Source organism: Cygnus olor, chromosome 10 (genome assembly GCF_009769625.2).
Source record: "Cygnus olor isolate bCygOlo1 chromosome 10, bCygOlo1.pri.v2, whole genome shotgun sequence".
Classification (NCBI taxonomy): Eukaryota; Metazoa; Chordata; class Aves; order Anseriformes; family Anatidae; genus Cygnus; species Cygnus olor.
This window is the reverse complement of record NC_049178.1, coordinates 886,006-911,139: the sequence shown is the minus strand read 5'-3', so window position 1 is coordinate 911,139 and position 25,134 is coordinate 886,006. Positions and strand designations below refer to the sequence as shown.

The following is a 25,134-nucleotide window of genomic DNA, read 5'->3' as shown; positions in this document are numbered from 1 at the left end:
AAGGAAGGGGTTTGGTGCTCTTTTCTGCATGTGGTGCCTGACTCGAGGCTGCCATTCACTTCTTCATGTTCACTCCCTGTCCCTGGTTTTCTTCCTGCTAACACCTGTGGCTTCAACATTTTGCAAAGACAGGGTGAGTATTCGTATTGGCAAATCCATAACCGGACACAAAGGTTTGAGAAGATCACTAAAAATACAAGATTCAAATCCAGGGTTAACAGCATTTTTAACAAAATTAAACAGATAAACTTTGCTGCAAATTAAAAACAATTCTCTTGTATCTGAGCCCATAATGACTATTTTGAATACAGTTATTTACTGCTGCCAATAAAGAAATTTTTGGTAACTTTTCTGTTATTGGGAAGAGTTTGAATACAATCCAGTCCAAAAAAATGCTGACTTTCCTAAATAGGGGCTGTGTTTTTGCAATAAAGAATACTGGTCAATATACAAGTGAAGGAAAACTGAACCAGATGTCAGTAATAGGACCACAGAACGTTGCATTTGCCCAGAATCGCTATTTAAACACACGATGTTGGTCTACTGGTTTGTGGGATAATACATTCTTGGCAGCCAGAAGGAGTTTTGATACGTTAGAAGGTTATCCTTGGGAAAAAAAAAAAAAAAAAAAAAAGGAAAAGGAAAAAGAGAAAGAGAAAGCGAAAAGGAAGAAAAGCAGCAAAAGAGTGGTAGAAAAGGCCACTAATTCATGATGCTCTCTACAGCACAAAAAAAATAAAACAATAAATAGAGATTTATTTAGGAAATCAGTTCAAAGAAAAATCAGTCTCAAAACAGAAGGCTTGGTTTTTATGTAAATTTTCGTTTTCTGTTTTACTTCCTTGCTACCAATACTTTGCATTTTTTAGGGACTCGCTGCTTTCTGCCCACACACTCCATTTCTGAGCAAGAAGTCTGAGGACAAATGGGTGAGCTTCCCTTGTGTCAGCCTCTGTGCATCAGGCTGGGGGAACCTAACCCCCAGAAACCACGCACACAGCGCAAACCGGACAAAACCCAGTCCTGAAATCTTATTCGCCTCGGAAACCACAGGAGGATCCTGCTGCCACCACCGGGATTATGTGAGGAAGTTGTCTGCAGCATCAGGTCACACTGCCCCAGAGTTGCTACAGCAAGCCCTGGAAGCCATTTCCACACAAGCAGCATTAACCCCAGTCCCTACCCACTGCCAACAAAGCCCTTAACCCATCTAACCCATCCCTAAAATGCTTTCTAGCTCACTTTCACAGGGATTTGGGCTGGGATTTTTTGTTGTTGTTTTCTTCCCTCTACTTAAAAAGTAGTTACCTCTGTATTCCTTCTTAATATAGAAATAAATTTTTGAGATGTACTTTGTTTGGCAAACAATCACTTCCCTGTTTTACCATGTAGTAAATTTAAAAATCATCTCTGTTCATTGTTTTAACAAATCCTCCTCTGAAAGATAATTAAAACCACTTCCCAATATACAACCAAAGTTTTATTTTATAGTCTATCTTCCATTATGGCATAATCCTTTCTTTTTAAAAAAAAAAAAAAAGTGAAATATACAAATCACGCAAGACAGAGATATGTACATTAAATGTACAGAACAGAGGAAAGGACATAGAAGATTTACATATCTGAATGACAAGTAAAATATTTTACATTAAATAGTGTTTTAATAGCTAGAATCATGAGATTCAGTTCTGCTCAGACAAAAGTCACTAAAAAGGAACAAGAGAGAGGTGATTCAGCAAATGAAAAAAATGATCATGGTTTTTGTATAATAAAAACCAAAAGTGACATATTCAATGAATTAGTGCTTTATTTATCTTACTTTAAAGATATTCTTTGCAAACATCTGAAGATGAGGGGTAAATATGTCCTTGTACAGTAAATTAAGAGCAATAAAGCGCCATTTAAGAAGCTGATAAATGATCAAGATGAACTTAATGATACAGCTTATAGGCTTGTGAAAAGTTAAGGCTTTAGTACAACTAGGCTAAAGTGAAAGATTTTCCTCACTTGGTATCTGCAAAACCAACTTCTTGAACTTGTTGGATGGCACTGAGCTGGAAGGAGGCCTCTGAACCAATAAGGAAATCCTGTGTAAATACATATTGTTCAACAAATAATTCCCATTTCAAAAACTAAAAACCAAGGGCCAAATGCAGCACATTTTGGAGTTTTAAGTTGTCTCCTTTCAGCAACTAATGATGCCCCTACAGTGTAAGTGGAATAGAAGTATCTCCAGACCAGTATCAATGCAAGTGCAGGGTGCTGCCTCTAACAACTGACCAAGAAAGTCCTGAAGCTGGAAAAAGGCTTATTTCTTCATGATAATCCTTAAAACTCAAATTATAAAGGCTCTCAAAAATAATAATAATTAAAAAAGTTAGATTCATCGACAAACCTGAAGAGATCTGGAAAAGAAAATGGGGGATGAACTGCCCCTGTAATTTAGAAGTTTTATTATTTCTTAAATCATTAAAATATATATGTACAAAAAGCTTTGAAATATCAGACACCAGCAGACCACAGTTTTCCCATACATATGTAACTGCTCACGTATAGTCTGAACAGTTGTAGTGTATATCTGCTATATATTACCTAAAGCATGTGTATTAAAGACATAGAATGATAAATTTGGTATTGCTGCAACATTTCATTGAACTATAATAGCCGGTTAATGTTATTACAGTATGAAACTATTGTCTCTTTAAGTGAAAGCGTTCCCAAAATCTGCAAAAAAAAAAAAAAAAATTAATCATTCCAAGAGTGGATATCTAATGATTTATTTTCTCTCATAAAATTAGAGAAGTTATTTGTCAAGCTGTGTTTCGAAAGATAGCCAGCTATTACACCATTTTTAAGGCATTTTCAAATTTGGGGAATTCTGTTTTCAAAGGGCTTTCCAGGCTGGGAGACTGCAACTTTGCAAGCTTGCAACTTCGCTGCCTGCAAGTACGCAGCCACCCTCCCACCAGGCTGCAGTGCCCCACACAACCAGCACCTTGTTGGCTCTCGATATGCTGCTCTGTGAGATGAGATACTTGAATGCCACAATTAGCTAATAAGGTCAAATTCTCCCTTGCGGAATATTTATGCTATTCATCAAGGCAGACTTTTTGTGTCTTTTTGCTTTTTTGGTCTCGGTAGGTTCTGGAGCCAAATTCAGTGAGTCAGGAATAGCGCAGTTGAAGCCTTTATGATCCTTTGCTCTTTACCCTCCAATGACATCGCATACTTAAGCGGGCACATTCAGATATGCAACTGACACTGCACTTCATGATGAATATACCACCCCTTATTTACAGAGCCCTAATTGTACTGAACAGCTCTATATACCCTATTTTGATAACTACTAGTGTCTGAAATTAGAAGTCACGGACAGGTTTGTATGTTCCTCACATCCATAAGGATTGTTTTAACATCCCAAGCACATTACATGGTTGCTCTGCCTACTGCACATGTATTATGTCCCATGGGACTAAATTCGGATATGTTGGATTTTCCCCTCAAACTACTCTATAATTTTAAAGAAAAGTCAAATTTTTTGTTTTACTTTGTAAATAAATATCCTCAGGTTCTCCCCCATTATTGCCAAAAATATAAGCCGCACACAGTTCTGGGATGGACACAGAGAGGGTTCCAGGCACTTCTCTTTGCAACCTTTGCATTTCTCTTTTTTTTTTTTTCTTTTTTTTTTTTTAATTTTTCCTTCCCCCTGCCCTTTTTTTTTCTTTTTTTTTTTTTTTCATTTTCCTTAAAAGAAGACAACAACTCGTTGGACTCTATAAATAAAGCGGAGATAGTCCTGTGGAAGGGGAGAGGGGTCTGCACCCCTTGCGGGCAGGTGGCCACAGTTCCTCCCACCTCGTCCATCTCCTATTTGCACACAAACTGGTCCACAATCTCTGTGCACAACTTGCATTTAACGTAGCAGCACCAGTGGAACTTGCAGTGGCAGCGCTCTCGCTGTACCGTCTTGAACTGGTCATACCCCCGGCCGCAGCACATGAGTTCACAGCCATCCATGCCCTCCGAGGTTTTATTGCAAAGGCGGCCCTGGGTACCCAGGGAGCCAGTGCTCTCATTGCGCACACAGTAGTCGGGGCTGGGATCGATGTAGACAAGGTCGTGGATAGTGGGTGCGTTGAAGCGGCTGTTCACCTGCACTAGCTTGCCCCGGCTGTTGAGTTTCATGGCAGCAGCACTATCGTATTTCTCCTTCAGGGCATCGCCTACCTTGCGGAAATCGGCAAGCTGCAGCCAACAGGTCTTCAGGCTACAGGAGCCAGAGACACCGTGGCATTTACAGGCCACATCAGCCAGGTTGTACACAGTCTGGAGAAGGCAGGGCGAGAAAGGAGAAAAGATGGTGAAAGATTAGCGTAACTGTGTCAGCATTTATGCACCTCATTTCTCTGTCCCCTTCCCCCTTCTCCTAGCATCCTCCTTCCTCCTGCAATACAGTGGGAGGGCAGAGTACAAGCTCACCCCATGCACCCTTGTTAACCCAGACAAGGGGGCAAGGGAGAGGGGAGAGTTTTTGCCAGCCTCTCCCCACCACACATACAGCCATAGCAGCACACACACAGACCAGACAGCAGCATCAGTCATGCTGCATTCAAATTTTAGGAATTTGCTCTCACGCCAGCAAAGGATTTTGCTGTTTCATTGAGAAATGTAAAACATCCCTTTATTTTCTATCCGAGTTACTCTCTCTATTGATCTCAGCTTGAGGCTTCAATTAGGGAAAGAGTTAAGATTCCTCTTGTTCCTGGCTCAGCTGCAGCTGATTGTCTACTCTTGGCTCAGCATTCTCCTCCTATCCCAAATACTGCTCTGCAATAGAGACTTCATCCAAGAAGAAAGCCCCAAACACCTATGGGTGGAAGACAGAGCTACACAGCAATATCCTCTTTACAAAGCTTTGGCAGGGAAATATCACTCATTTGCCCTGTACAAATAGAAATGAGAGTCAGTGTTGACGGTGCCCCAAAAATCCTGGGGTCTGACACATTAGATGATACCGTAGACAACTTCCACCCAGCAGTTACAGAAAGTCTCAGCGCTGCCAAATGGCACTGCAAAGATGAGGCTGAGGAAGGAAAAAGCTGCTAGTCTCCATAAGCAACCGTGAAAGTGTCATTTTTCTTCTCACTAATGGTAAATTGGCCTGTCCACTGCTTTCAGACACCCTCCTCTCACATTTAAATACTATTACTTTTCAATTATCTTTCATCCTTCTTCACCTTAAAACACAAGTGTAAAGTCTCCAGCCGACTATTTCTGGCACATCAAGCTCTAGGAAAATAATGATTTTGGCTCTTCATATTCAGACTATTAAAAAAAAGTTTACACCCGTTCATTTAAGGCATTCTTGAGATTAAAGAAACCATAAAGACATGTTTAACCATAGAAGATGATGTTTTCTAATAATATGGAGGAGCTTTTTGCATCCTCAAAGCAGGAAAAAAAAGTGGGAACAATCCGACAGCACTATTCCAAACGGTGAGGCTCAGTGCATCCCTCTTCTCTCTAGCACACACAGCGCCAGCTGGAAACACAAACTAATAAAATTGTACAGAAAGTGTGCAGCGTGCTAGGCACTTCTACTGAACCAGCGTGGAGGAAAATGCAACCCACTCCGGTCCCAGTCCTTCCATGGGAAAGGCAACCAAGAGCAACATAAATTCATACGCTCTTCACCCACCTATACCTGCGTTTTCTATTTTCTTGTCTTGCCTATTGAAACGGAGACAAGCTTGGTGGCAGACGACCTCCCAGGCTTTCCCCAAAGGGAGGGACGCGGGGGGGAAGAGGGACTTACTCTCCTCCCGGCCTCGTTGTTGTGCAGGTTCATCATGATCCGGGCACTCTCGTAGGAACCTCTCTGGTAAACTCTCTCCCGCTCCCGGGCGTCAACGAACTCCTTGGCGAAGCGGTATCCATACTCAATGTTGTCCCCACAGCCACCCCACAGCCAGTCCCGGGGCAGGTCCTTGGGCCGCGCAGCCCGGCTGCAGCCGCAGGAGGAGAGCTCGCCCTCCCTGCAGGCGCGGCTCATGGCGTTGACCACTCCAGCCGCGCTCACCGCATAGGTGAACGCCGTCTCCCGGCTGCCTGCACGGAAAGATGAGCGGTGTTACGGGAGGACCTTCATCCACCACCCCAGCCCACCCAGGGGACTGAACCCTCCAGGAGCCTCCAAAACTCATTCTCCTACTGAAGGGCAGAGTAACCCTGAACAGTGCTCCTCCAAAAATCTCTACTCCAAAAACAACCCCACCAAATGAACCCCATCCTCAATCCCACAGGAGCACATGAGGTGTTTGTGAGGAGCAGTTGCCTCTTGTTGGTACTGGGGAAGGCATGGAGCTGGGAGGAGGGATGTGGCAGGGCAGCGGCCCTGAGCAGGCCACCAGCCAGGCCATGGCAGCCCTGCCTGCTGGGGCGGGGAGGGGAGAGGAGAGGAGGGAAGTAGGCTCCCTGCCCTTCAGAAAAGAGAGATGGTAAATGCAACTTTTAAAAGGCCTGGTTCTTAAATTACTACTTCTCAAAGATGATTTATGCACTTCTCCCCCTTGCTCCGATTTACTTAAAGTTATAGCATTTTACAAAGCCTCCTGGTATCAAAAGAAACGCACAGCAGAATTACACGCCACTTCTCACTCTGCACACAAGCCACTTCTCTAGGAGGCTAACGAACCTAACAAACAACCCGAGCTGCTCAGTGCCCAGCACTCCAGCTCCTGTCAATGTGGCAGGTAGGTGAATCTATGGACAATTGTTTCTACCAATTACAGGAAAGAAAAAACCCATGGCACAAGCAGGCCTTGAAAGTCTTATTCTGTATCTGGTGCCCTTAAATGCCTTTAAAACCTCAAGTTTCAAATTTGGGGAAGAAAAAGTTACAATCCCAACAATGCAAGACTTGGCTAAGTAGCACCCTCTTGATGGTATCTAAAAACACGTTTACATAGAGCCTGAATTTCCCTCTTTTCCAAGAATGCCACAAGTTTTGAATGAAAGTAGAAGGGCTTTCAAAAACAAGCCAAAATAACAAACAAACAACAACAAAAAACAACACCCTACAAAACTTGTACCAGAGATCCCACTTGCAGTTTGCTTTTCATCTTAAGATACAGCATCCCACTGGGTCTTTTCCAAGAAAGATTCCCAGAATGACTAAGAATAGACTAACTATAATCTTGTTATTTTCAATTTATATGAGTTAAATTCTATTCCTAATCTTTATTCTAATCAATAGATCAAGCTAGTTTCCAATCTTGATTTTACAAGTTTCTCAGGGAACAGCATGGGCCTTCGTAAAATTAGGGCTCTAAGAGGCTGCATTTTGGACATATCCTATGTATTTAGGCAGCAATATTTTGAGGCAGAAGCTGTTTGTACAAGGCCTACCATAATAGGCCAAATCTAATAGGATCTTTTGAGCACTTCTGGAACATAAATAATTCACAGTCTGGTCCATATTTAACATCAAGATGACACTACACTCAGAGCAGCTTTGTTAATATAACAGCTGTCATCCACTGGATTAATTCTAGTAATAGATGCTGTTTCTAGATGGGAAAAATCAAAAGTCTCATGTTGGGAAAGATCACATTTAAGGAAGATGAGAAGCACTTTGCCCCCTACTTACAATGCTCCATTCTCCCTGACACCTGCTTGGGAAAGTACTTACATGAATTATGGGTATAAAAGGTTACAGGAGCAGCCTTTTTTGGTTAAAAAAAGACTTGGCTTTATGTGCTGACTTATGCCTTGCGTTTAACGCAAACTATAGCGGGGGGAACCTCATACAGATTTTAACATTCCCGTTTGTTCTGTAACACACATTTCTGGATTAATTCCTTAAGCAAAATTTCCACTAGATTTAGAGGAAAGAAACATGGTCTGCTTCGGACCGCAGGACTCACCTCTTCCTTTCCATTTTATTCTTTTTCATGTTTAGTTAGCTTGTGCTTTCACATGGTTAACGATACTGTTTATTGCAGGATTTAATCCCATAAAGCTAACTTTTTTATTATTATTAATATGAATTATTATCTCAGAGTGTATTTTAAAGAACTTGTTTTTAGTGGGACAGAGAAGAAAATGCTGGGGTACAGAAAAGCGAGTTGCCCCCAAGCTCCCTCCGTGAGCATTTAAGCAAATTATAAAATAACATCAAGTGCTGAAGCAGACTTCAAGCCCCCACAGGCTGCAAGTCATCACTGGCTGAAGTCATCAACCCCAGCAATGCATGAAGGGTGACGGTTCCACATGGACAAGTCACTCTAAATTTTCTATTATTTATTTATTTTTAAGTCTTTAGGCACAACTGTGCTTTCCTTCACTGTCCAATCCGTCTTTTCCCACAGGCCAGCATTTCCCTCCATTGTAGCCATGGCAAGGAAACACACATTCCAAACACATTTGAGTCCCTTCTCTCCCATATACAAAACATAGAAATGGAACTGTTCAACATCCATACTCTGTAGGAAGCCACCCACAGAGCAAGGAGCTGAACCTCGATATATCACTTGATATGAATAGTTCTGCAATAACAGAACTTTTTTTTATATATATACCTGACCATAAGATACAAAATGTTCTTTGTCCTGTATTTTAAAAGCATTCAGCATCAGGCAGCAGGCATGAATAGCCTGGACCCCAACTCCAGCGAGCTGCTGGGGGAGGATCCAGTTATTTTACTTCATGTTAGCACTTTGCTGTTTGAAAGCCCAAGTGCTGCCAGCCCCGGGCCTGCCACAGAGCCAGGAGATGGCGCAAGGCGGGGAAGGCAGCGAGGACCACAGCCTGACCTGGGAACCATCAGCAAAGAACAAAAGCCCTGACACTCTGCAGTTCAATAAGCCACAGAGCAAGTTTCCAAACCCAGTGCTGGGTTTATTTGTACAGCTTTAGCTAACTTTGCCAGATAAATCCTGGAAGAAAGACTGTCCATTTATGTGCTGCAGTAATTACTGCGTTGTCAGTCAGTGCTTTGCTTAGGCGCTCTTCTGTGCGCAACCAGCAAGAGCGTTCGCTCGGATGACAAAATCCTCCCAAACTACGTGCATTCAGTCCCCGGCTACAATCTTCTCACATTGGTGAGAGTAAGGAAATGCTGACAGCCTTCGACAAGTCAGCATAAGGCAGGCTGAAGTTAAATTGGATGAGGCTCTAAAAGTACCCATTTTTCCTTCCACTCAGAGGACGAGCAGCTGGTCATTACCGAAAGGTCAGCATGAAATAATACAACTGGTACCGACAACACCTTTCTTGTTCTCAATGAATACACTCTTTAGGATCTTTAACTCTTGAATACGGCCATTAACCTTGCTTCCATCTGCAATTAGAGTAAGTGGCTTAATTACATGATAAATTGCTGTGTAGACATCAGCTAACGCAGTCATATCCAGGAGAAGGGTGCGGCAAAGTTATTTAACTTGAAAGAAACCAACTTTAAATAGATCTGTCATACTTTGGGAGGGCAGAAACTTCTATTCTGGGAGACAGACACCACAACTCACGGGCCTGATCCTGTACATTTCTTCACACCAGTAGTCCCCTTGAGCTAATTTTCACTTGCTTGAATAATAAATAAGGGATGGAAGGTGAAGGCCCAAATTTCAAACAGATTATTTTGCTGGCATTTGTTAGATTATTAGAACAGGAAGGTCTACAGAAAGAGTTTTCTTTCATGTTTCATATGCTAGTAGACTTCTGCTCAGGTAGGGCAAAAAGTAAACTCTACAGGGGGGTGTTAATACTGTGCTTGGAAAAAGTCTAAGGAAGATTGTTTGTCTGAAACCAGCTGTTTCAATTAGATACTTTTATGCAATAGATTTTATTTGGAGATTGTCAGACAAATAAAAACAAACTCCTTTTTACAAACACTGAGAACAAATATGAATTGATGGTATTCCTTCAACTTTTACTGGAGTTCATGCATTTACTGATAAACCTAGCTTGGATTTGATTTTAAAACCCTCCTTTTTAAAGCAGGCCTGAAAAAAAGCTGAAATAAAAACTTTTCTTTAGATCTCCAGGTAAAAAGCAATGCTGAGTTTGTTAGTCACTGATCACTAACATAGAAGTTCAAAACTGTCACACAGAGAAACAGAGCTTTTCCAGTTGCTTGCACAGTATCAGCAATCCGACCTGGGGAAGTCAGAGGAAGGTTTCACCATGGATCCAGTTCAGTAGCACTAGTTAAAATTTTGCCAAGGACTTTAAAATACAACGAGTTCCTTAAATGACAGGAAAAGCAGGCAGCACGTGAACACTGGAGAAGCACATTTCAAAGACGATCTGATAGGGAAAGGGTTGGGTGCCCACCAAATTGCGATAAGAAGTTAAACAGGAATCTGTCTCTCCTACCAGCTACGTGATTACATCAAATGCAAGTTGCAAGGACAATCACACGTTCTGCCCTGATAGAACTGATTTCAAAGAGATTACCCTTCCGTGCTATTTTTAACACAAACCTAGCTTCCTCAGAAAGAGAAAAAAGTTACCATACCTGGAAATAAGCAAGAAGGAATTGCCTATAAACACTAACAGACAGACCAGCAATTTTCAGTTAACCTCCAGACCAAGAGCAATTTATTATGCAGCCACTAACTTTGGAACTAGATAGGGACATCTTTAATTTTACAAGACGCTGCTGTTTTTAATTCTCTTTTATTTTGTCTCAGGTTTTCTAAAAGGAGATGCCAGGGACACATTTTCCTTTCTAGTGTATTCCCATATGCAGATGTATATTCCTACTTTGTTTTCCAACAGACATGGCTGGACAGTGGTGGTAAATCACCTCCAGCTAAAAATAATTTAACTCCTTTGCCAACTTTTAAAAACACTTGATTGTATACAGTGTGCAGTAAGAACCTGGCAAGAGCTTCAAGTGCAGAACATTATGTGCCATACATATCCTTAGACTAGAGTTTAATCGTAAAGATGTTGCTTCCTACCTATCTGCATGACTCTGCCAAAAACAGAGTTGTTGTCCACAGTGCTGCAATTCCATCTTCTATGTCTGAACTGATACTGGCATTCCTTAATGCCGGTCTTTGCACCCTCTCCAATGAACTGCATATGGTCCTGATACAACTGGCAGAGTTTCTTCTGTCCTTGGGAAAGCCCTGCTAGCTGGCTACATAGTGGCTGGGCTCCTATTATGTATACCTCTGACATCTGAACAGGGTTCATGGGGTTCATAGGGTTCATCCCTAAAGACCTGCATAAAGAAAAATTTCGATTAATAAAGAGAAGACAAAAAAAGTCTATAAATCCCAAACAGAACTGTATTGTTTATAAGCATTGAGCCTCCTGTTTTTGCTATCAAGATGAGGAAAAAATTAACAACAACAAAAAAAAAAACAACAAAGAACACATAAATATGAAACTTATTTTAAAGACAGTACAGAAGTTATTATGTCCTATCCATGTGGTTATCACCATACATTAGGGACTGAAGTAAGACACAGACTTGGAAGACTTGCACTAGGCAATCTTTCACTAGCTCAAATGGACGTAGTAAAAATAACAGAAGCCACAAACAGCAGCAAGGCCAGAAAATACATAAAGCAAAAACAAAAAAAGCCCCCCAAACCCACTCTATATTAACACATATTTTAGATTTAGGTCTGGATTTTCAATCTGTTCTATCATAAACAAACAGGGAAACCTTTAACATGCCAGAAGTTGGAAACTTGCTATAGACTACTTCCAGCTTCTTCCAAATGACACGGAAAAACAGAGGCAAGTATAATCATCGTAAACAAAATCAACTTTGTTTTCTTAATTCTTAAAGTACTTTTCACACAATATTTCAATTAGAAAGTGGCTATTAATCTCAACAGGATCAATTGAAACAGCGGAGAAACACCCATTTCAAGAACTCCCCACATCGTACACTGTAGAGAAACAGATAATTTGCCAAAACAGAAACAAAAATGTACTTTTTTGGTAACAAAATATATTTATAAGCATTTAAGCATTAAGCTTATTGGAAAACTTCAAACCTAAATTTTAATCTAATAGAGTTTTTCAGTGGTAATTCCATATTTTCTTTTATACATAAAAAAATCTAGTCTACAGGAGTTGAAATGACTCCTTTAAAAGAATGCAATTCTAGAAATTTAAAGATGGTCAAACCCAAAGAGAATCTACTTTAAACCATTCTAAAAAACTGAGTTTTACAACACGAGATCCTACACAATTCTGTTTGCTCCAGAAACACGTTCACTTTACTACACAACGTATTACAGCTAAAACACGACTCCCCTGCCGTCTCCTTCATGCGCTGCTCCCCCAGAAACAAAGCACATACGAAGTAAATAGACATTTAATCAAGCAAAACTTGACTCCCCCTTTTAAAATCAAGTCGATACGAGATGCTTACCACCAAGAGCTGGCTTCTATTACAACCTGGGTAAAAGAGGAGAAGATGGCCAGAGCCACTATGAGGTACTGAGAAGCCATTGTACTGCCAACTGTCCCCAAAGCACCTCCTTGGATTAATACTGCAGTGGATTTCTACAGGGGGGAGAAAAAGGATCAGATTGTTTATTGCTTCTCAGACCATTTTCGAGCATTCAAGTTTAAACAACGGAAGTATCCGGGCCCCTTTTAACTTGACGCTGACTCGCCTGCCCTTCTCCCCGCCGGGGCTTCGGTGCCAGGTCGCGGCTGCCGCGCCAGCGGGCACAACCCACCCCCGGCCAGAACCCACCCACGCTCCCCCAAACCCTTCCAGAACCCACCCACGCCCCCCCAAACCTGGACACCGCCTTCCCGGGGCGGCCGCACGGCGACCCGTGCCGCCTGGCCCCTGCCCCGCCGCCCCCCGCACCCTGCCCGGGACGGGACGGGACGGGGCGGCCACGGAGGGGTCCCGGGGGTCCCGTCGCTGCTCCCCCCGCTGCCCCAGTGCCGGGCATTACCCCATTGCTTCCCGCTCCGGAGTCAGCATCCGAGCGGGACGGGGGGAGCCGGTCACCGCAGCCCCCGCTCTGCGCTGGCGCTGCGGTGACAGCCCCGACGGCAGCGCCCGGACCGGTTGGGGTCGGGGTTGGGGTCGCTGGCCCGGGGGGGGGGGGGGGGGCAAGGAGCCCCAAGCGGCGGCCCCACAGTGAGTAGGAGGCCGGCTGGGGAGCCAAACGCTTCCCCCGACAGGTCCCGCGATCTCCGCCTGCGTCCTCACACGGGACTCTTTAACTCGCTAAACAGTGCCATTCAAGTTTTTTTTATTTCCCCTCCCCTTGGAAGGGAGGGAAAAAAAAAAAAAAAAAGACATTTCGACACTTGGGGGCTCCCTATTCATTCTCAAAAAGCCCTTAACGCCGAAGCAAAGGTGTTCTTAATTCTAATTTCTTTCTGTTTGCGAAGGGTCGGGAGAAGACTGGGGCTGCCACGGAACCTGCCTGGACACGCGTGGGGAAGGGCAGCCGGCAGCCCGCGTAGCCCTGGGCGAAGCCTCCCCGGCCCTGGCCGCCCCCTGGGGGGGCTGCACAGCCCGGGGGGGGGGGGTGGTCCCGGCTCCTTGCTGCCCGCGGCGGGGCCCGGGGTCCGGCAGCAGGACCCCGGCGGTGCCGGGAGAGGTGCGAGAGCCGGGGCTGGGCAAGGTGTGGCTGGAGCTCGCTGCGGCACCCAAACGCCAAGGTGTGGTGGTGCTTTGGGGGTTTTCTCGGTTTGCTTTGCTGTTTTTGAACCAGGAGCTTTGAAGCTAACACCACAGAAGTGCCACGGTTCGGAGACCCCCAGCTCGGTGCCTGCGGGGAACGGCGGGGCCGGGACGTTGGGGCCAAAGCCTCGCTGCCTCGGCCCTCCCCTTCTAAGGGACCCGGGTGTCCCCTTGGGCCCTGCCGCAGCCCTGAGCGCCCAGCCCCGGCCCGGCGGCCCCCGGGGAGCCCTGGCGCCCCGCTCCCAACAGGGGGCGGCCTCGCCCCGGGAGGCGTTGGGGCCGGGCGGTTGCTGCCCCTCCGACGGCACCTCCCGGCCCGCAGCGGGCCGCTGTCGCCCTCCTCGCCCTCCCGAGGCGGCGAGGCCAGGCGGGAGGAGGCACCTGCGCCCGGGGGTCCGGCCCCTCCGGCTGACAAGCTGCCATCAAAAACAAAAAGAGGAAAAAAAAAAAAAAAAAGAGAGAGAAAAAGGTAGGGCGGAATTCGCCGGCTGTATTGGCTATCAGGAGTGTGAGGCACCGTTTTCAACTTTGTAGGGCCGCCGAGATTGGTTTTGGGTATTTAATGCACCCCATGCGGAGCCATTGCTCTTTGCTGAGATGAAAAGGGAGGCTTTTACAGATCCTGCAGCCGCGGGCTCGCCTGTGATCCTGTTTTACACGGGGTGTCTGGAAAGCCTGCGAAGGCATCTGGTTTTCTGGGAGCACTACCTGCGGGAAGGCGGCATCCAGAGCCCCGGCTCCGGGGGGCTGTAAACCGCGGGCCGGCTCCGCAGGGAAGCCCCCCCCGGTCGCCCCCTGCTCCCGGCCGCGGCTTTGGCAGCCCCTCCGGGCGGTCGGGGAGCCGGGCGCCCCCCGTCTCCCAGCCCGGCTCCCGGCCGCGGCTCCCCGGGGCCGGCCGCGCACCCCCGGCCCGGGGGAGAGCCTCGTTCCCCGGCCCTGCTGAACTCTCCGTGACCCTCCGAGTGCAACCGATTTAGCATCCAACTGACAATTAAAAACAAACAAACAACAAAAAGCCAACAGGCTTTCCAACATGGAGTCCTCGCAGCGCCGAGGGGACCCGAGGAGCCTCGCTCCTCCGCTCTGACCCAGGCGGGACCCTCTGCAGATGCAGAGTGATAATCTCCAGAAACTTAGAATAAAATTAAAAGGGGGGGAAGAAGGGGGGGGGTGACTCCGGGTCCTCCGCTGGCCCCCAGCCAGCTCTCCTTAAAGGTACAGGCCACCATTAGCGCCGACGTTGAGCTCCTCCATAGCGATCCTCCTCAGGAAAGTTTGGGAAGTTTGGAAAGATGTCTTTAACTCGCCTTGGGAGCCGCTGCCAGAGAGATGCACCGGGACGCGGCGGGCAGAGCCTGCCCAGCAAGTGTCCTTGCGGCGGGCAGCTTCTCTTCAGGGGGAAAATTGAAAAACAGAATGAAAAAAAAAAAAAAAAAAAAAAGGAAAAATCAAGGAGCTTTTTTCCAGGCGGGGAGCTGCGAGTGAGGGCGCAGAGGTGGGAGCTCCCGGCGGCGGCTCGGGGGAGGAGGGCGAGGGGCGCCCCGCGGCCGGGGTCCCGCACCCCGCGGAGGTGCCGCCCGCCCTGCGCGCCCCCCGTGGGTGCGGGGGCTCCCGGCCCCGCACGGACTCACCTCCATCGCCGCGGGATCACCGAGCGAGAGCAGCCAAGTAATCCAAGCAGAGCAGGGGGGGAAAGGGCGAGGCGAAAGTAAAATCCTGGCTCGCAGGAGCCGGGCGGTATCCTCCCTCCCAGGCAGCGGACGGCGGCGGCGGCGGCTGCCGGGGGAGCGCGGGGGCCGCGGAGCTGGCGGGGGACGGCGGAGCGGCCGCGCTGTCCGGCGCAGGCTGAGCGTGTCCGACTGCGGAGCGGGGCACCAGTGCAGCCTTCTTTCCAAGGTCCATCAGCAATCGCAGTAATTAGGGCTTTCCACCACCAGAAGAAGGAGGAAAAAAAAAAGCCAAACAAACAAACAAAAAAGCCAACCCAACACACGCACACAGCGCCCGTGGGCGTGATTGCGCGGAAGCAAATAAAAAAATCTTCACAAGCGGCAGCGAAAGCGCCGCGGGCGACGATCCGTCCCACCAGCCCAGGTGTTGCCGCCGCGGGGCTCCCCGCGCTCCCACCCGGCCCCCGGCGGCGCGCACCCTGCGCGGCCCCGCGCGGACCGGGTGAGGGGGGGACGAGCGGAGCCGAGCGGGCGCAGGGCTCCCCCCCCCGGCCGCCTCCCTTCGCTTCGCTTAAAGGCTGGGAGCTGCGGAGCCGGGCGTCCGCGGCTGCAGAGCCATCCTCGGGCTGGCTCCCTCCATTTTACGCACAGAAGGAAAGGGGAAAAAAAAAAAAGTCAAAAAAAAGAGCCCAACTTTAAAAAAAAAAAAGTTTCTGTACAACCAAGGAAGGGGGAGGGGGACCCTTATGCACGCGTGTATCTGTCTTAGGGGGGCAACTGATCCTGCAAGGCGAGTAGGGGCCGGGGGAGGGGAGAAGTCCGGGGCTTCAGGAGCTGCGGCTCCCCCAATCCATCGTGGGCAGAAGCCCCCAGCGCCGGGCAGCGAGCGACGCAGGGCGGCGAGGGCGGCCCGTCCTCCTCGGCTCTGCCCCCCGCCCGCTGCAGCCGGCCCGGCTCCCCCCGGGTCTCTCCCTCTCTCCTCTTCACCCCCCTGCTTAAAACTGCTAAAAAAAAAAAAAAAAAAAAAAAAAAAGGAAGAATGAAAAATAAAAAAAAAAGTTGGAGAGCCAACGGCAGCCGAAAAACTTCCAGCGGAGCGCATGCGCTCGGAGCCGACCTATTGCAGCCAGTGCTGGATTTTAAAGCTGTATGGCAGCGAGCGGGACGCCGCTGCAGCCCCGGGGCGGGCGGGGATCGACAGGGCTGCTGCGGCCGCTTCGAGGCCCGGGGTGGTGCCCCGGCCCCGCCGGGTACTGCTGCGCGGTCTCCTTCCCCGCAGCATCCAGTCTCCCCGGCCGACCTCCCCGCGGTAGCGGTGCCCCCCGCGGCCGCCCCACTGCTTATCCTGGGGGGGGGGGGGGCGCACGCGCGCGCACACACCCCCCAGGACGGAGATGTGCCGGGTGGCCCCCGCGGAGGCTCCCCCCGCGCACATGTGCGCGCAATGTGCAGCGCACATGGTCGAGCCGGAGGGGGCTGCACCGGCATTCCTGGCGAGCGGCTCGCTTGACAAGCCTTGTTTATCGCCTGCTCCGAGAAGCGGGTGCCGTTCCCCAAACGCTGGGGGACGGAGCGGGCTCGACGGCTTGGGTTCCTCCTTCTTCAGCGTCTTTTTTTTTTTTTTTTTTCCGCCGTAAATTTGGCAGGTTGTTGACAAAGCTGTTTGAGTTAAATCACATAAGCCCCAATGAGCCCTCCGGCCGAGGACGGGCTTCGCGGCCCCTTTGTACTTCAGAGTGCTTTCACCGCTCTGCAGTCCCCAGCCAGGGTTTTTTTATAGCACCTCTCTCTCATCTCCCCCATCTCCCCGCACCCCGCATCCAGCTCCGCGCTGGTCCCTCGGCGGGGGGCTGCGGGGGAAGGGGGGGGGGGGCGCGTTATCAAAGCGGCGCTGGGAAACCCAAACGGGCTGCGAGAGCAGCTCCGCTATCAATAAAGGCGTTCCCTCCTTCAAAGCCATCCCGGCGCAAAATAAAATCCCTTCTGGAGCCCAGCGGGGAAGGCACATCTCGGCCGGTCCCCCCCGGCGCTGCACTGCCAGGTAAGCACAGCCCCGCTGCCGCTCCGGGCGCCGCTGCGCGCCCTCCCCGCGGCCACCAGCCGGGGACACCCCCCCTTGCCGAGCCCCCGATCCCTACTGGCCACCACCCTCATCCCCGCCGCCTTGCCCGGGGCGCCGAGCCCCGATGGCGCCCCCCGGGAACCGGGAAGCGCCTTGCCGGAGGGGATCCCCCGGGATGGGGTCGGGTCCCCCCGGGGGATGCTCGGGCCGCGGGCGCGCAGGGACGGAGCGGGGCGGGGGGCGCGGAGCTCCCCAGGCACCTGCCCGCCGCCACCGGGCCCGGGGCCGCCGTCGGAGCGCTGCCGGCGGCTGCCTTCGCTCCCTGCTCCCGGAGCAGCCTCCCCGTTAGGCGGCTTCGCGGCCCGGGCTGCGGTCCGCTGCTCCATGCGGCTGCCGAGGAATTTATAAATGAGGTGTAGCATCAGCTCCCCGGGCCGGGAGGTGTATGCCGGGGGGGAGGGGGGGGGGGTAAACGGGTTGCACGCTCCTTTTAGGAAGACCAACCTTAGTTTTGTGCCTAGTAAATAATATTTTATTGCCTCTGGTTTACTGTGGCATTTCAATTATCCCCTTTAGGAGTCTGCAAACTGCGCGGGTTAAAGGTCATTTCTCAAATCACTAGAATTAGTAAAGAATAGCAGAAAATTGTAAAAAGGGGAGGAGCCGCACCGTAAAACAAGCAAGATCGCCTGAAATAAACTAATAAAGAGCCCCGAGCTGTTTGCCTCTCGCATCTGCCCTCCAGAGCAGTTTCCCACCGTGCCCCAGCGCAGTGCCGTCGGGCAGGGCTGCAAAAAAATTTTAAAAAAAGTAAAAAAGGCAAAGCCCACACTGGCTCTGCACCCTCACAGGGTTCCCCAAGTCGTTGCTCTCAAAAAGAAAAGCAAAGAGGGAACTTATAAATCACGGGCGAATTTTTAAGCCATGGCGCATGGAAGTGGAAATAAAGGGCAGAAATCCAAACATCCTGCAAGGCTTTAAGAATTTTAATTTCTCCTTGCTATTTAAAACAGCTGGGTGAAGCTAGAGGGGGCAGAGGGAGAAGTATTGACAGTGTTACAGGCGTTCATGCTGCCATAGCCTTTGTTTTGCAGGTTCGCTGGTGCTGGAGCTTTTAGGTTAACTGGACAGTGTTCTGGTGTGCTTTACTGCTAACATCCAAGAGTTTTCACGAGGAAAGAAGAAAAGAAAAAAGAAAAGAAAAAAAAAAGAAACATTAAGTAATGCAGTAGGAAGTGCAATGATACCACTGAAGGTCCGAACAGCAGAACCCTGGAAGAACAACACTGTGGGCTTTTAGGGATGAAGGTCTGCTCTAGCGCTGCTAGCTCAGCAATTCTCTATAAGACAGAAAAAGATTATTTCTGGCATTTCAGATGTGTTTCTGCCATTCTTTTCTGCAGAGTAATGCATTTTAACAAAGGACTAGTCACATTGGAATACTGTATGCATGTGTTCATTTTAACGTGCAGTGCTGCTGTGTGATTTATATCTTTACACCTTGGCCAATGGCAAGTATCCAGTCAGAGGCTGATAGGCACATTTTTCCATCACAAAGAACCCATTTGGGAAGCAGAGCTTTCTAGGGAAGAAGGTAAATTGCTGTATGTCTTTTTAGTTCATCATAGCATTTGAATCCATAACAATAGGAATTATTACACGTGTCACACTGAAACCTTGTGAAGGCATAACCCATCTGCAGCTGCTTTGGTGTTACTACGTATAGTCCATCCCTGTATATGTTTTTGGGGGTGAGAGCCATGCATAGCACTGTAATGACCATTTGGCAAAGCAAACATGTCACGTTGCTTTGAACACGTAACCTGCACTCTGCCCACCAGCACATCTGCCCGAGGGTTGACTTTTTTATTTTAAGCTTCAAGGGACTTAGATGTAACTTCTTGAAATCATATATGCATTTTCCTAAGGCTATTTTCTTTCCTAAAATATGCTATTGCTTTTCTCTACAGACCACCCTGTCATCCAAAAGAGGGCTAAACTACAAAAGAAATGCCAAAGATGATTTTATGCCAAATCTTGCAATAATTGTTATGTTCCTATATCCTCGGCCACTAGAATCAAGAATAGCATGAGAAACTTCCTCTCTTTTTAAATAATTGTTTTATATTTCTAGCTCGCATGACTGCTGAAGAAACTTTGACAAGTTAAAAGACTAGAAGACAAAAGAAACAGTTTGGATGTCTTCCCCCATCCCCTGCCACTGCCCCAAATTCACGATGTTGAAAGAAGCCAGGACATTTAGGAACAGCAGTAACCACTAAGGAGGAAGAAACACAGAGTCTAGCCCAGCATTTGTCTTTACCAGATGGAGACCTATGTTACATACAGTGAGATGCAAATAAGAGGCAGCAGGCAACAAAGGAAAACGTAGAGGGTAACAAAGTCACACAGAGTCTCAAAGTCACACGGTATTTACACCGATCTACAAACCTGCAAAGTCTGTGGAAAGACATACACCATTTTATATGTGAATTAATGATAACTATACCAATTTGTTATTACTACTAATGAACTACATAACAAATACACCCTCAAGACACTCAGCATTTGTTTGCATTATCACCTGGAGAAAGACAGTTGCGGACTCATTTTTGTTTTTTAATGTGCAAAATGGGTGAGTTCTTTTCATTCCCTCCTCTCCTGAGGGCTGCTGAACCTTGCTGCCAGTGCTGAAACTGCTGTGCAGGTACAATGTGTGGGTGAGTTTGGTCATGGAGGAAAATAAAGGTACAAGAGAATCTTCATGAAGATGAGAACTGACTCCAAAAGCTGTTGAAGTGGGATGTCAGGTGGATGCTGCATCTAGGGGGGCACAGGGAGCCACTGAGGTGAGGTCAGGCCTTGTGGCAGATGACCAAAAAACACCCTAACAATCTACACTTCGTTGCCCCTCAGTGTCGACTGTTGCTGTTCATGGGGAACTGGTGCTGTGGGCAGCTGCATAACCCAGCCCTGGCTTGGGCACACCAAACTAACGGTGCAGGTGCTGACACCAATGCAGGTGTCCAAAGGAGGTGTTCAAGGTGGCCATGACACCTCTACAGCTGACAGGACATGGGAAAGCTGCCTAGGCCTTGGTTTTCTGTATTAATATAGACCACAAAACAGAAGCTTCTGGCGTTTTTCTCTAGAATTTGTTGTTGAAGGTAATCATCAAAGAGCTAACTTGTGCGCCAGGAGCATTTGTGGCCTTCTCCATCCTGCCTCTCTTCCGACAGGCATCCTTCTCCTCGCACCTTGTGCTTTGGCTCACAAGCCATGGCTCTTTATCTCAGTGACACCCCTCCTGTCCGCATCTCGGCCATGCCCCTCCTGCCACCATATGTCATTGGAATGTTTCAAGTAGCGAGTCTGGTTTACTTAAAGAATAGTGCTTTTACAGGAATAATACTTTGCTTTGTTTCCATTAGGACCTTAAAAAAAACGTTTATGGGAGGAAAAATAAACAATCCCACCACCACTCCTTAACAACAGAGTACTTTCCCTCTCCTAATGCTACCAGTGCCTTCTTTCAATGAGGCCGAAGGCACCTCCCACAAACTCTGGAGGGCTCTTACAGGTTTCTTCTGAGTGGCCTGAACCTTCCTCTCCCCAGTACACACACAAAGGCACACACAGGGTTCATTTTCCAGAGATGATCAGGCAAGGAGCTTTGTTGTGCTGACCACAGACCAGCACAGTCTCCTGGCTGTTCCTTAGAGAGCTGCAAAGTAGCCGACGAATCCAAGCAAGGCGATAGCCACAGAGGGTCCGCACAGGAGACAACAGGGAAAAGACAGGACAAGGCCCTTTTCCACAATATACCTGCATCACCCGCCTGGCACAGAGCTGCTCTTGCACTCGGGTCTCTGCCTTGGGGCTTCAGGTTCCCAGCTGCAGCAGCAGTGAGGTGGCTGAAGCAGCCCAGCACTGGCTGTAGGGCTGAGGGAGCACCCTGGGGTGTCCCTGCGCTGCACCAGCCGGCCGCATGCTCCAGTTACATGGCTAACGCACCCTGGAAGGCCTGAGCTGTGGTCTGGGGCCACATCCACCATGCCTCTTGGGCCACGCAGGATTGTACTCCTACCTTAGCGAAGTTTTGAATCCCATGTTCGGCCTAGCGGGTTTTCCTGGTGCTGCTGCGATTTCTGGGCCAGGCTCACAACCCACAGGTAGCTAGGGCTCCCAGGAGATTTTACTGGTGGCAAATCAGCAAACCATGAGCAAGCAGACCATGAATTTACATGCAGGGAGGGGAAGAGAGGAAAGGACACCACAGAGAACCCATGAGCACGAACCAGTGTGACAGCCACTCCTGACATGGTCACAGCCGTGTGGCTGCCTGGGGCTGCGGCCGCTCCTGAAATACTTACCCCGTGAAGGATTAGCAGAGCAGGCCCGAGTTTATAATTGCAGCAATATTAGATCCCCAAAGTCTACATAGCTCAAGGAAGAATGTAGGTGGATGCTGTCTGGTGCTGTGACCTGAAATATCTCTAAGCTTTTTTTTTAAATATGTGCACACATACGTATCATCAGTAAGGTGTGTTTAAGAGGTTAGTGCTTATATGACACTTATCTTAAAGACTGCTTTAGATAATTCATCATTTCCTTAGAACTAAAGATATGTCATAACAGCTAAGCCAATGTCTATTTGTCTGTGACTGCTCAAAGGCAATACAATTCTTAGCACAGCTATCAATCTATGCACCCTGAGCAACGTATCCAATAAATGTAACCCTATCTTTCAAGCTCCATAACAGTCTGTGAACTGACCTTGTTTCTTACCAGTTTATTTGTAATATAGCATTGTGTGGCAGCTCATTTTATTAAGACACTTAAGGTCTAGATCATGACTTGCTGCCTTGGTGGTACTATTGCCTCTATATTTTCATGGAATGATTAAGGTCCCATTTCAGCCCTACATTATTTTCCTCGATCTAAATGAAAATTGTGAAAACTTTTGAAAACAGCACTGATGGTGTGAATGTTTGACCACAGTGGATAACACAAGGCTAAACTGATAGTACAGCCATGGGACCAGGCTGAGCAGTGTGTCAGTCATCTATTCATGGAATAGATATAGTGGCTGTGTGTGTACACTTGGCACTTAATGGCAAGTGCTTCCCCTGTTAAAATCACTAACCCAGGCTTAAAACACTGGAAATTCATTTTCCATGGGCTGCCTCTCATTCTCTTCTGCTGTTTAAGAGCCTGAAGACTGTCACTTTTTTCAGGACCAAAAAAAAAAAAGTGCTCAAGGTATAGTCGTGAAAGAAGCAAGGGCCATTATGGTTGAAAGCATGTTGTGGTTGCAGGCTGGACCTGCCAATGAAGTGGATGAGGGCTGCTGGGGTTTGGTATAAAAGTCCATACAGTGTGTATGTGTGCCTCTTGTTCTCTTTCTTCTTTCAAAGGCAGAGAAAGACAACCCAAGCAGCTTATCGTGCTACTGCAGCTCATAAACTCACGGCGATGTTCTTCTATTCTTTATAATGTTACAGAACACTGGAAGCCTTTTTGTCAAGTAGCAGTATTTTTGCTTCTGGGAGAGCATGACATGTACTCATTAGTACCCAGTGTGTTTCTTTGAATAGCTGTAGTAATTGCCCAGTCCTACCTCATTGGCATCTGTCCTGGTCACAGCATTTCTTCCATCCAAGCAGTCAGTATTAACCTATAATTCAAAGCATAGTGGTGACTTCATGATATCACTTTTAACAAAGCAGCCAAGCAAAGGAACAACAACAGAAGGAGCCACTTAATTGCTCAGTAATAGTCATCACACTTTAGTTTATCTAATTGTCTTTATTATGGGTTGCCAATTTAGCAACTTTCCTTTATTTAAGCAGCTGATTTGCTAATATTTTCATAAATCACTTCCTTCTAGAATATGAGTCACAGAATAGTTTAACAAGAGCAGAGGTGGAGGTACCGACCTACAGCTTGTAGTGAACTCCACAGGAAAACAGAATCTCATTCTTTTCTGCAAGGCTTTACGCAGAATATTTGTTGTGTTTTCTTGATCAGCTACATGTATTTCTATGGAAAGATAGAAATGAAATGCCAGAGGCTAACACTCTACCTGTTTTTCAAGCAAAAGTGCATTTCCGTGCATTTCCATCAACTCTATTTATTTATTTATTTATTTATGTGACAGCACTAGCGTGAGAGCTACATTATCATGAGTTGGATATCATGAGGACATCATAAGGATATTTTCTATTTATTTCCATAGAAGCTGGTAGCATTTCTTCCCTATTCTGCAACACCAATTTGTGTTCCTTAGGAAAATATTCCCAAGTTTTTCAGCATTTTGTTGTACCTCTCCTCTTTATCAAAAAAGTGCTTTAGTCCCAACATGATTCTCTAGGTATGAAAAAGGTGTATAGAAACACATTTTAAAAAACACTTAAATGTGTGACAGAGCAGGGCTTTGTGCCACTAAGTCGACAGGGTGATCTCTTCAAAATATCGGACTTCATGCTTGCCATTTGTACTGGAATGAATATTGACAGTCTTGTCCCCGAGACTAGAATAGTTTTGGGGAGAGCATTCCTTGTCTGAAATACAACTTGAGCAGCATTTTATTATACTGTGACCCTGTGAGTATACAATCAGGAGGGCCTCCTGGGGTTTATTTCAGCTGATTATGGAACACAGAGCAGAATATAGCCAGTGACCTCTGTAAATGATCACATATTTGACTTTTGGATAAGAAGTCATCTAGTCATAAATGATTTATCTGAAAGATTCTATCTGATCTGAGACTAAGCTTCTCTCAGCTGCATTAGCAAAGCATGTAACAATTTATAAATTTCACATACTGTACTACTTTAGAAAATATATTTACATTTTATATTCTTTACATATATCTGGACTGGATTTTGAAAGCTAATTCAAAGTGAAATCAGATTTTTAAAATATTTGTTAAAAAGCCCTTCCTAAAAATGTGGTATTCATTTTAAGTTGATATCCTGTATTTAATAAGAATTGTTAATGTTGTCTATATAGCATAATTACAAGATTGTCTTTAGATGCAGCACTAGAAGGAAGCGTCCTTTTCGTCTTAATTCCTGTGGTGCAAGTAGGATGTGCGTAACATCAAAACTATCATCTTTTCAACTGCCATTTTGTTCATAGCATGGTTTTAGGAAGCAGCTTTCACATGTTTTGGATATGCAAATAAGAAGAAATTTAGCAAAATAAAAACATCTGATTTTTTTAATTTGTCCCATTCCCCCAGAGCCTGACCTTCATGAAAGTACTAGGCTAGCACCCATCAAGGCACTGTTTGTTTCATATGAATTACTCAATTCAAGTATCTGATTTGTTTTATTTCCAGACTGCAGTTCACTGTCTCTGTTGCTGAGTAATCAAAATTCTTCTCAGAACTAGCTATGGTGTCAAGGTCCAACAGATCAGTTTCAGAAAATGCCTCTTCAGCCCAATTTCTCACTAATCACCCTGAGTTTTACAATCATGCAAGGTCAAACGTGTCACAATTTGTATTTGGAATTTTAAAAGTGAGAGGGAAAAATAATCATTGAGTCAAACAGATTAGAAAAGCGAACTCTAAAGAACTGGCACTTCTAAACAACCTATTTTCAAATGTCCTGGTTTGCCTGATACATTGGAGCACTTCTGATGGCAACTTAATTTGTATTAGGAAAACTTCGCGAGGTTTTCTATATATTCAGCCCCTATCCTGCAAGATGCTG

General features: G+C 46.9%; 1 protein-coding gene and 1 long non-coding RNA gene across 3 annotated transcripts; one reads left to right on the top strand and one right to left on the bottom strand.

The window, feature by feature from the left end:
- Window positions 1–1,465: 1,465 nt before the first annotated feature.
- WNT5A (Wnt family member 5A) lies at window positions 1,466–16,354 on the bottom strand. 2 transcript variants are annotated; one of them, XM_040568720.1, is made up of 5 exons: window positions 15,313–16,354; window positions 12,401–12,534; window positions 10,968–11,233; window positions 5,819–6,111; window positions 1,466–4,329 (listed from the first exon to the last, which is right to left on the bottom strand). In XM_040568720.1, the coding sequence occupies exons 1-5, from the start codon at window positions 15,316–15,318 to the stop codon at window positions 3,871–3,873; spliced, it is 1,158 nt and encodes a 385-aa protein (XP_040424654.1). In that variant the 5' UTR covers window positions 15,319–16,354; the 3' UTR covers window positions 1,466–3,870. The 2 variants fall into 2 exon arrangements, with proteins under 2 accessions (XP_040424654.1, XP_040424655.1); XM_040568721.1 differs by lacking the exon at window positions 15,313–16,354 and adding an exon at window positions 12,942–13,204.
- Window positions 16,355–16,939: 585 nt separating this feature from the next.
- On the top strand, window positions 16,940–24,087 carry LOC121075442. Its single transcript, XR_005822966.1, has 3 exons — window positions 16,940–17,392; window positions 18,508–19,007; window positions 19,548–24,087. It is a non-coding gene; the product is annotated as an uncharacterized LOC121075442 (long non-coding RNA).
- The last annotated feature ends 1,047 nt before the right edge of the window (window positions 24,088–25,134 follow it).

Bases quoted from the DNA above. Each gene is read 5' to 3' on its own strand.
- WNT5A (XM_040568720.1), bottom strand. The intron at 6,112-10,967 runs GTAGGAAGCAAC...CTTTCCGTGCAG, and splicing joins TGGCAGAGTCATGCAGATAG to GCAGCCGGGAGACGGCGTTC. The intron at 4,330-5,818 runs GTAAGTCCCTCT...TGCCTTCTCCAG, and splicing joins ACAACGAGGCCGGGAGGAGA to ACTGTGTACAACCTGGCTGA.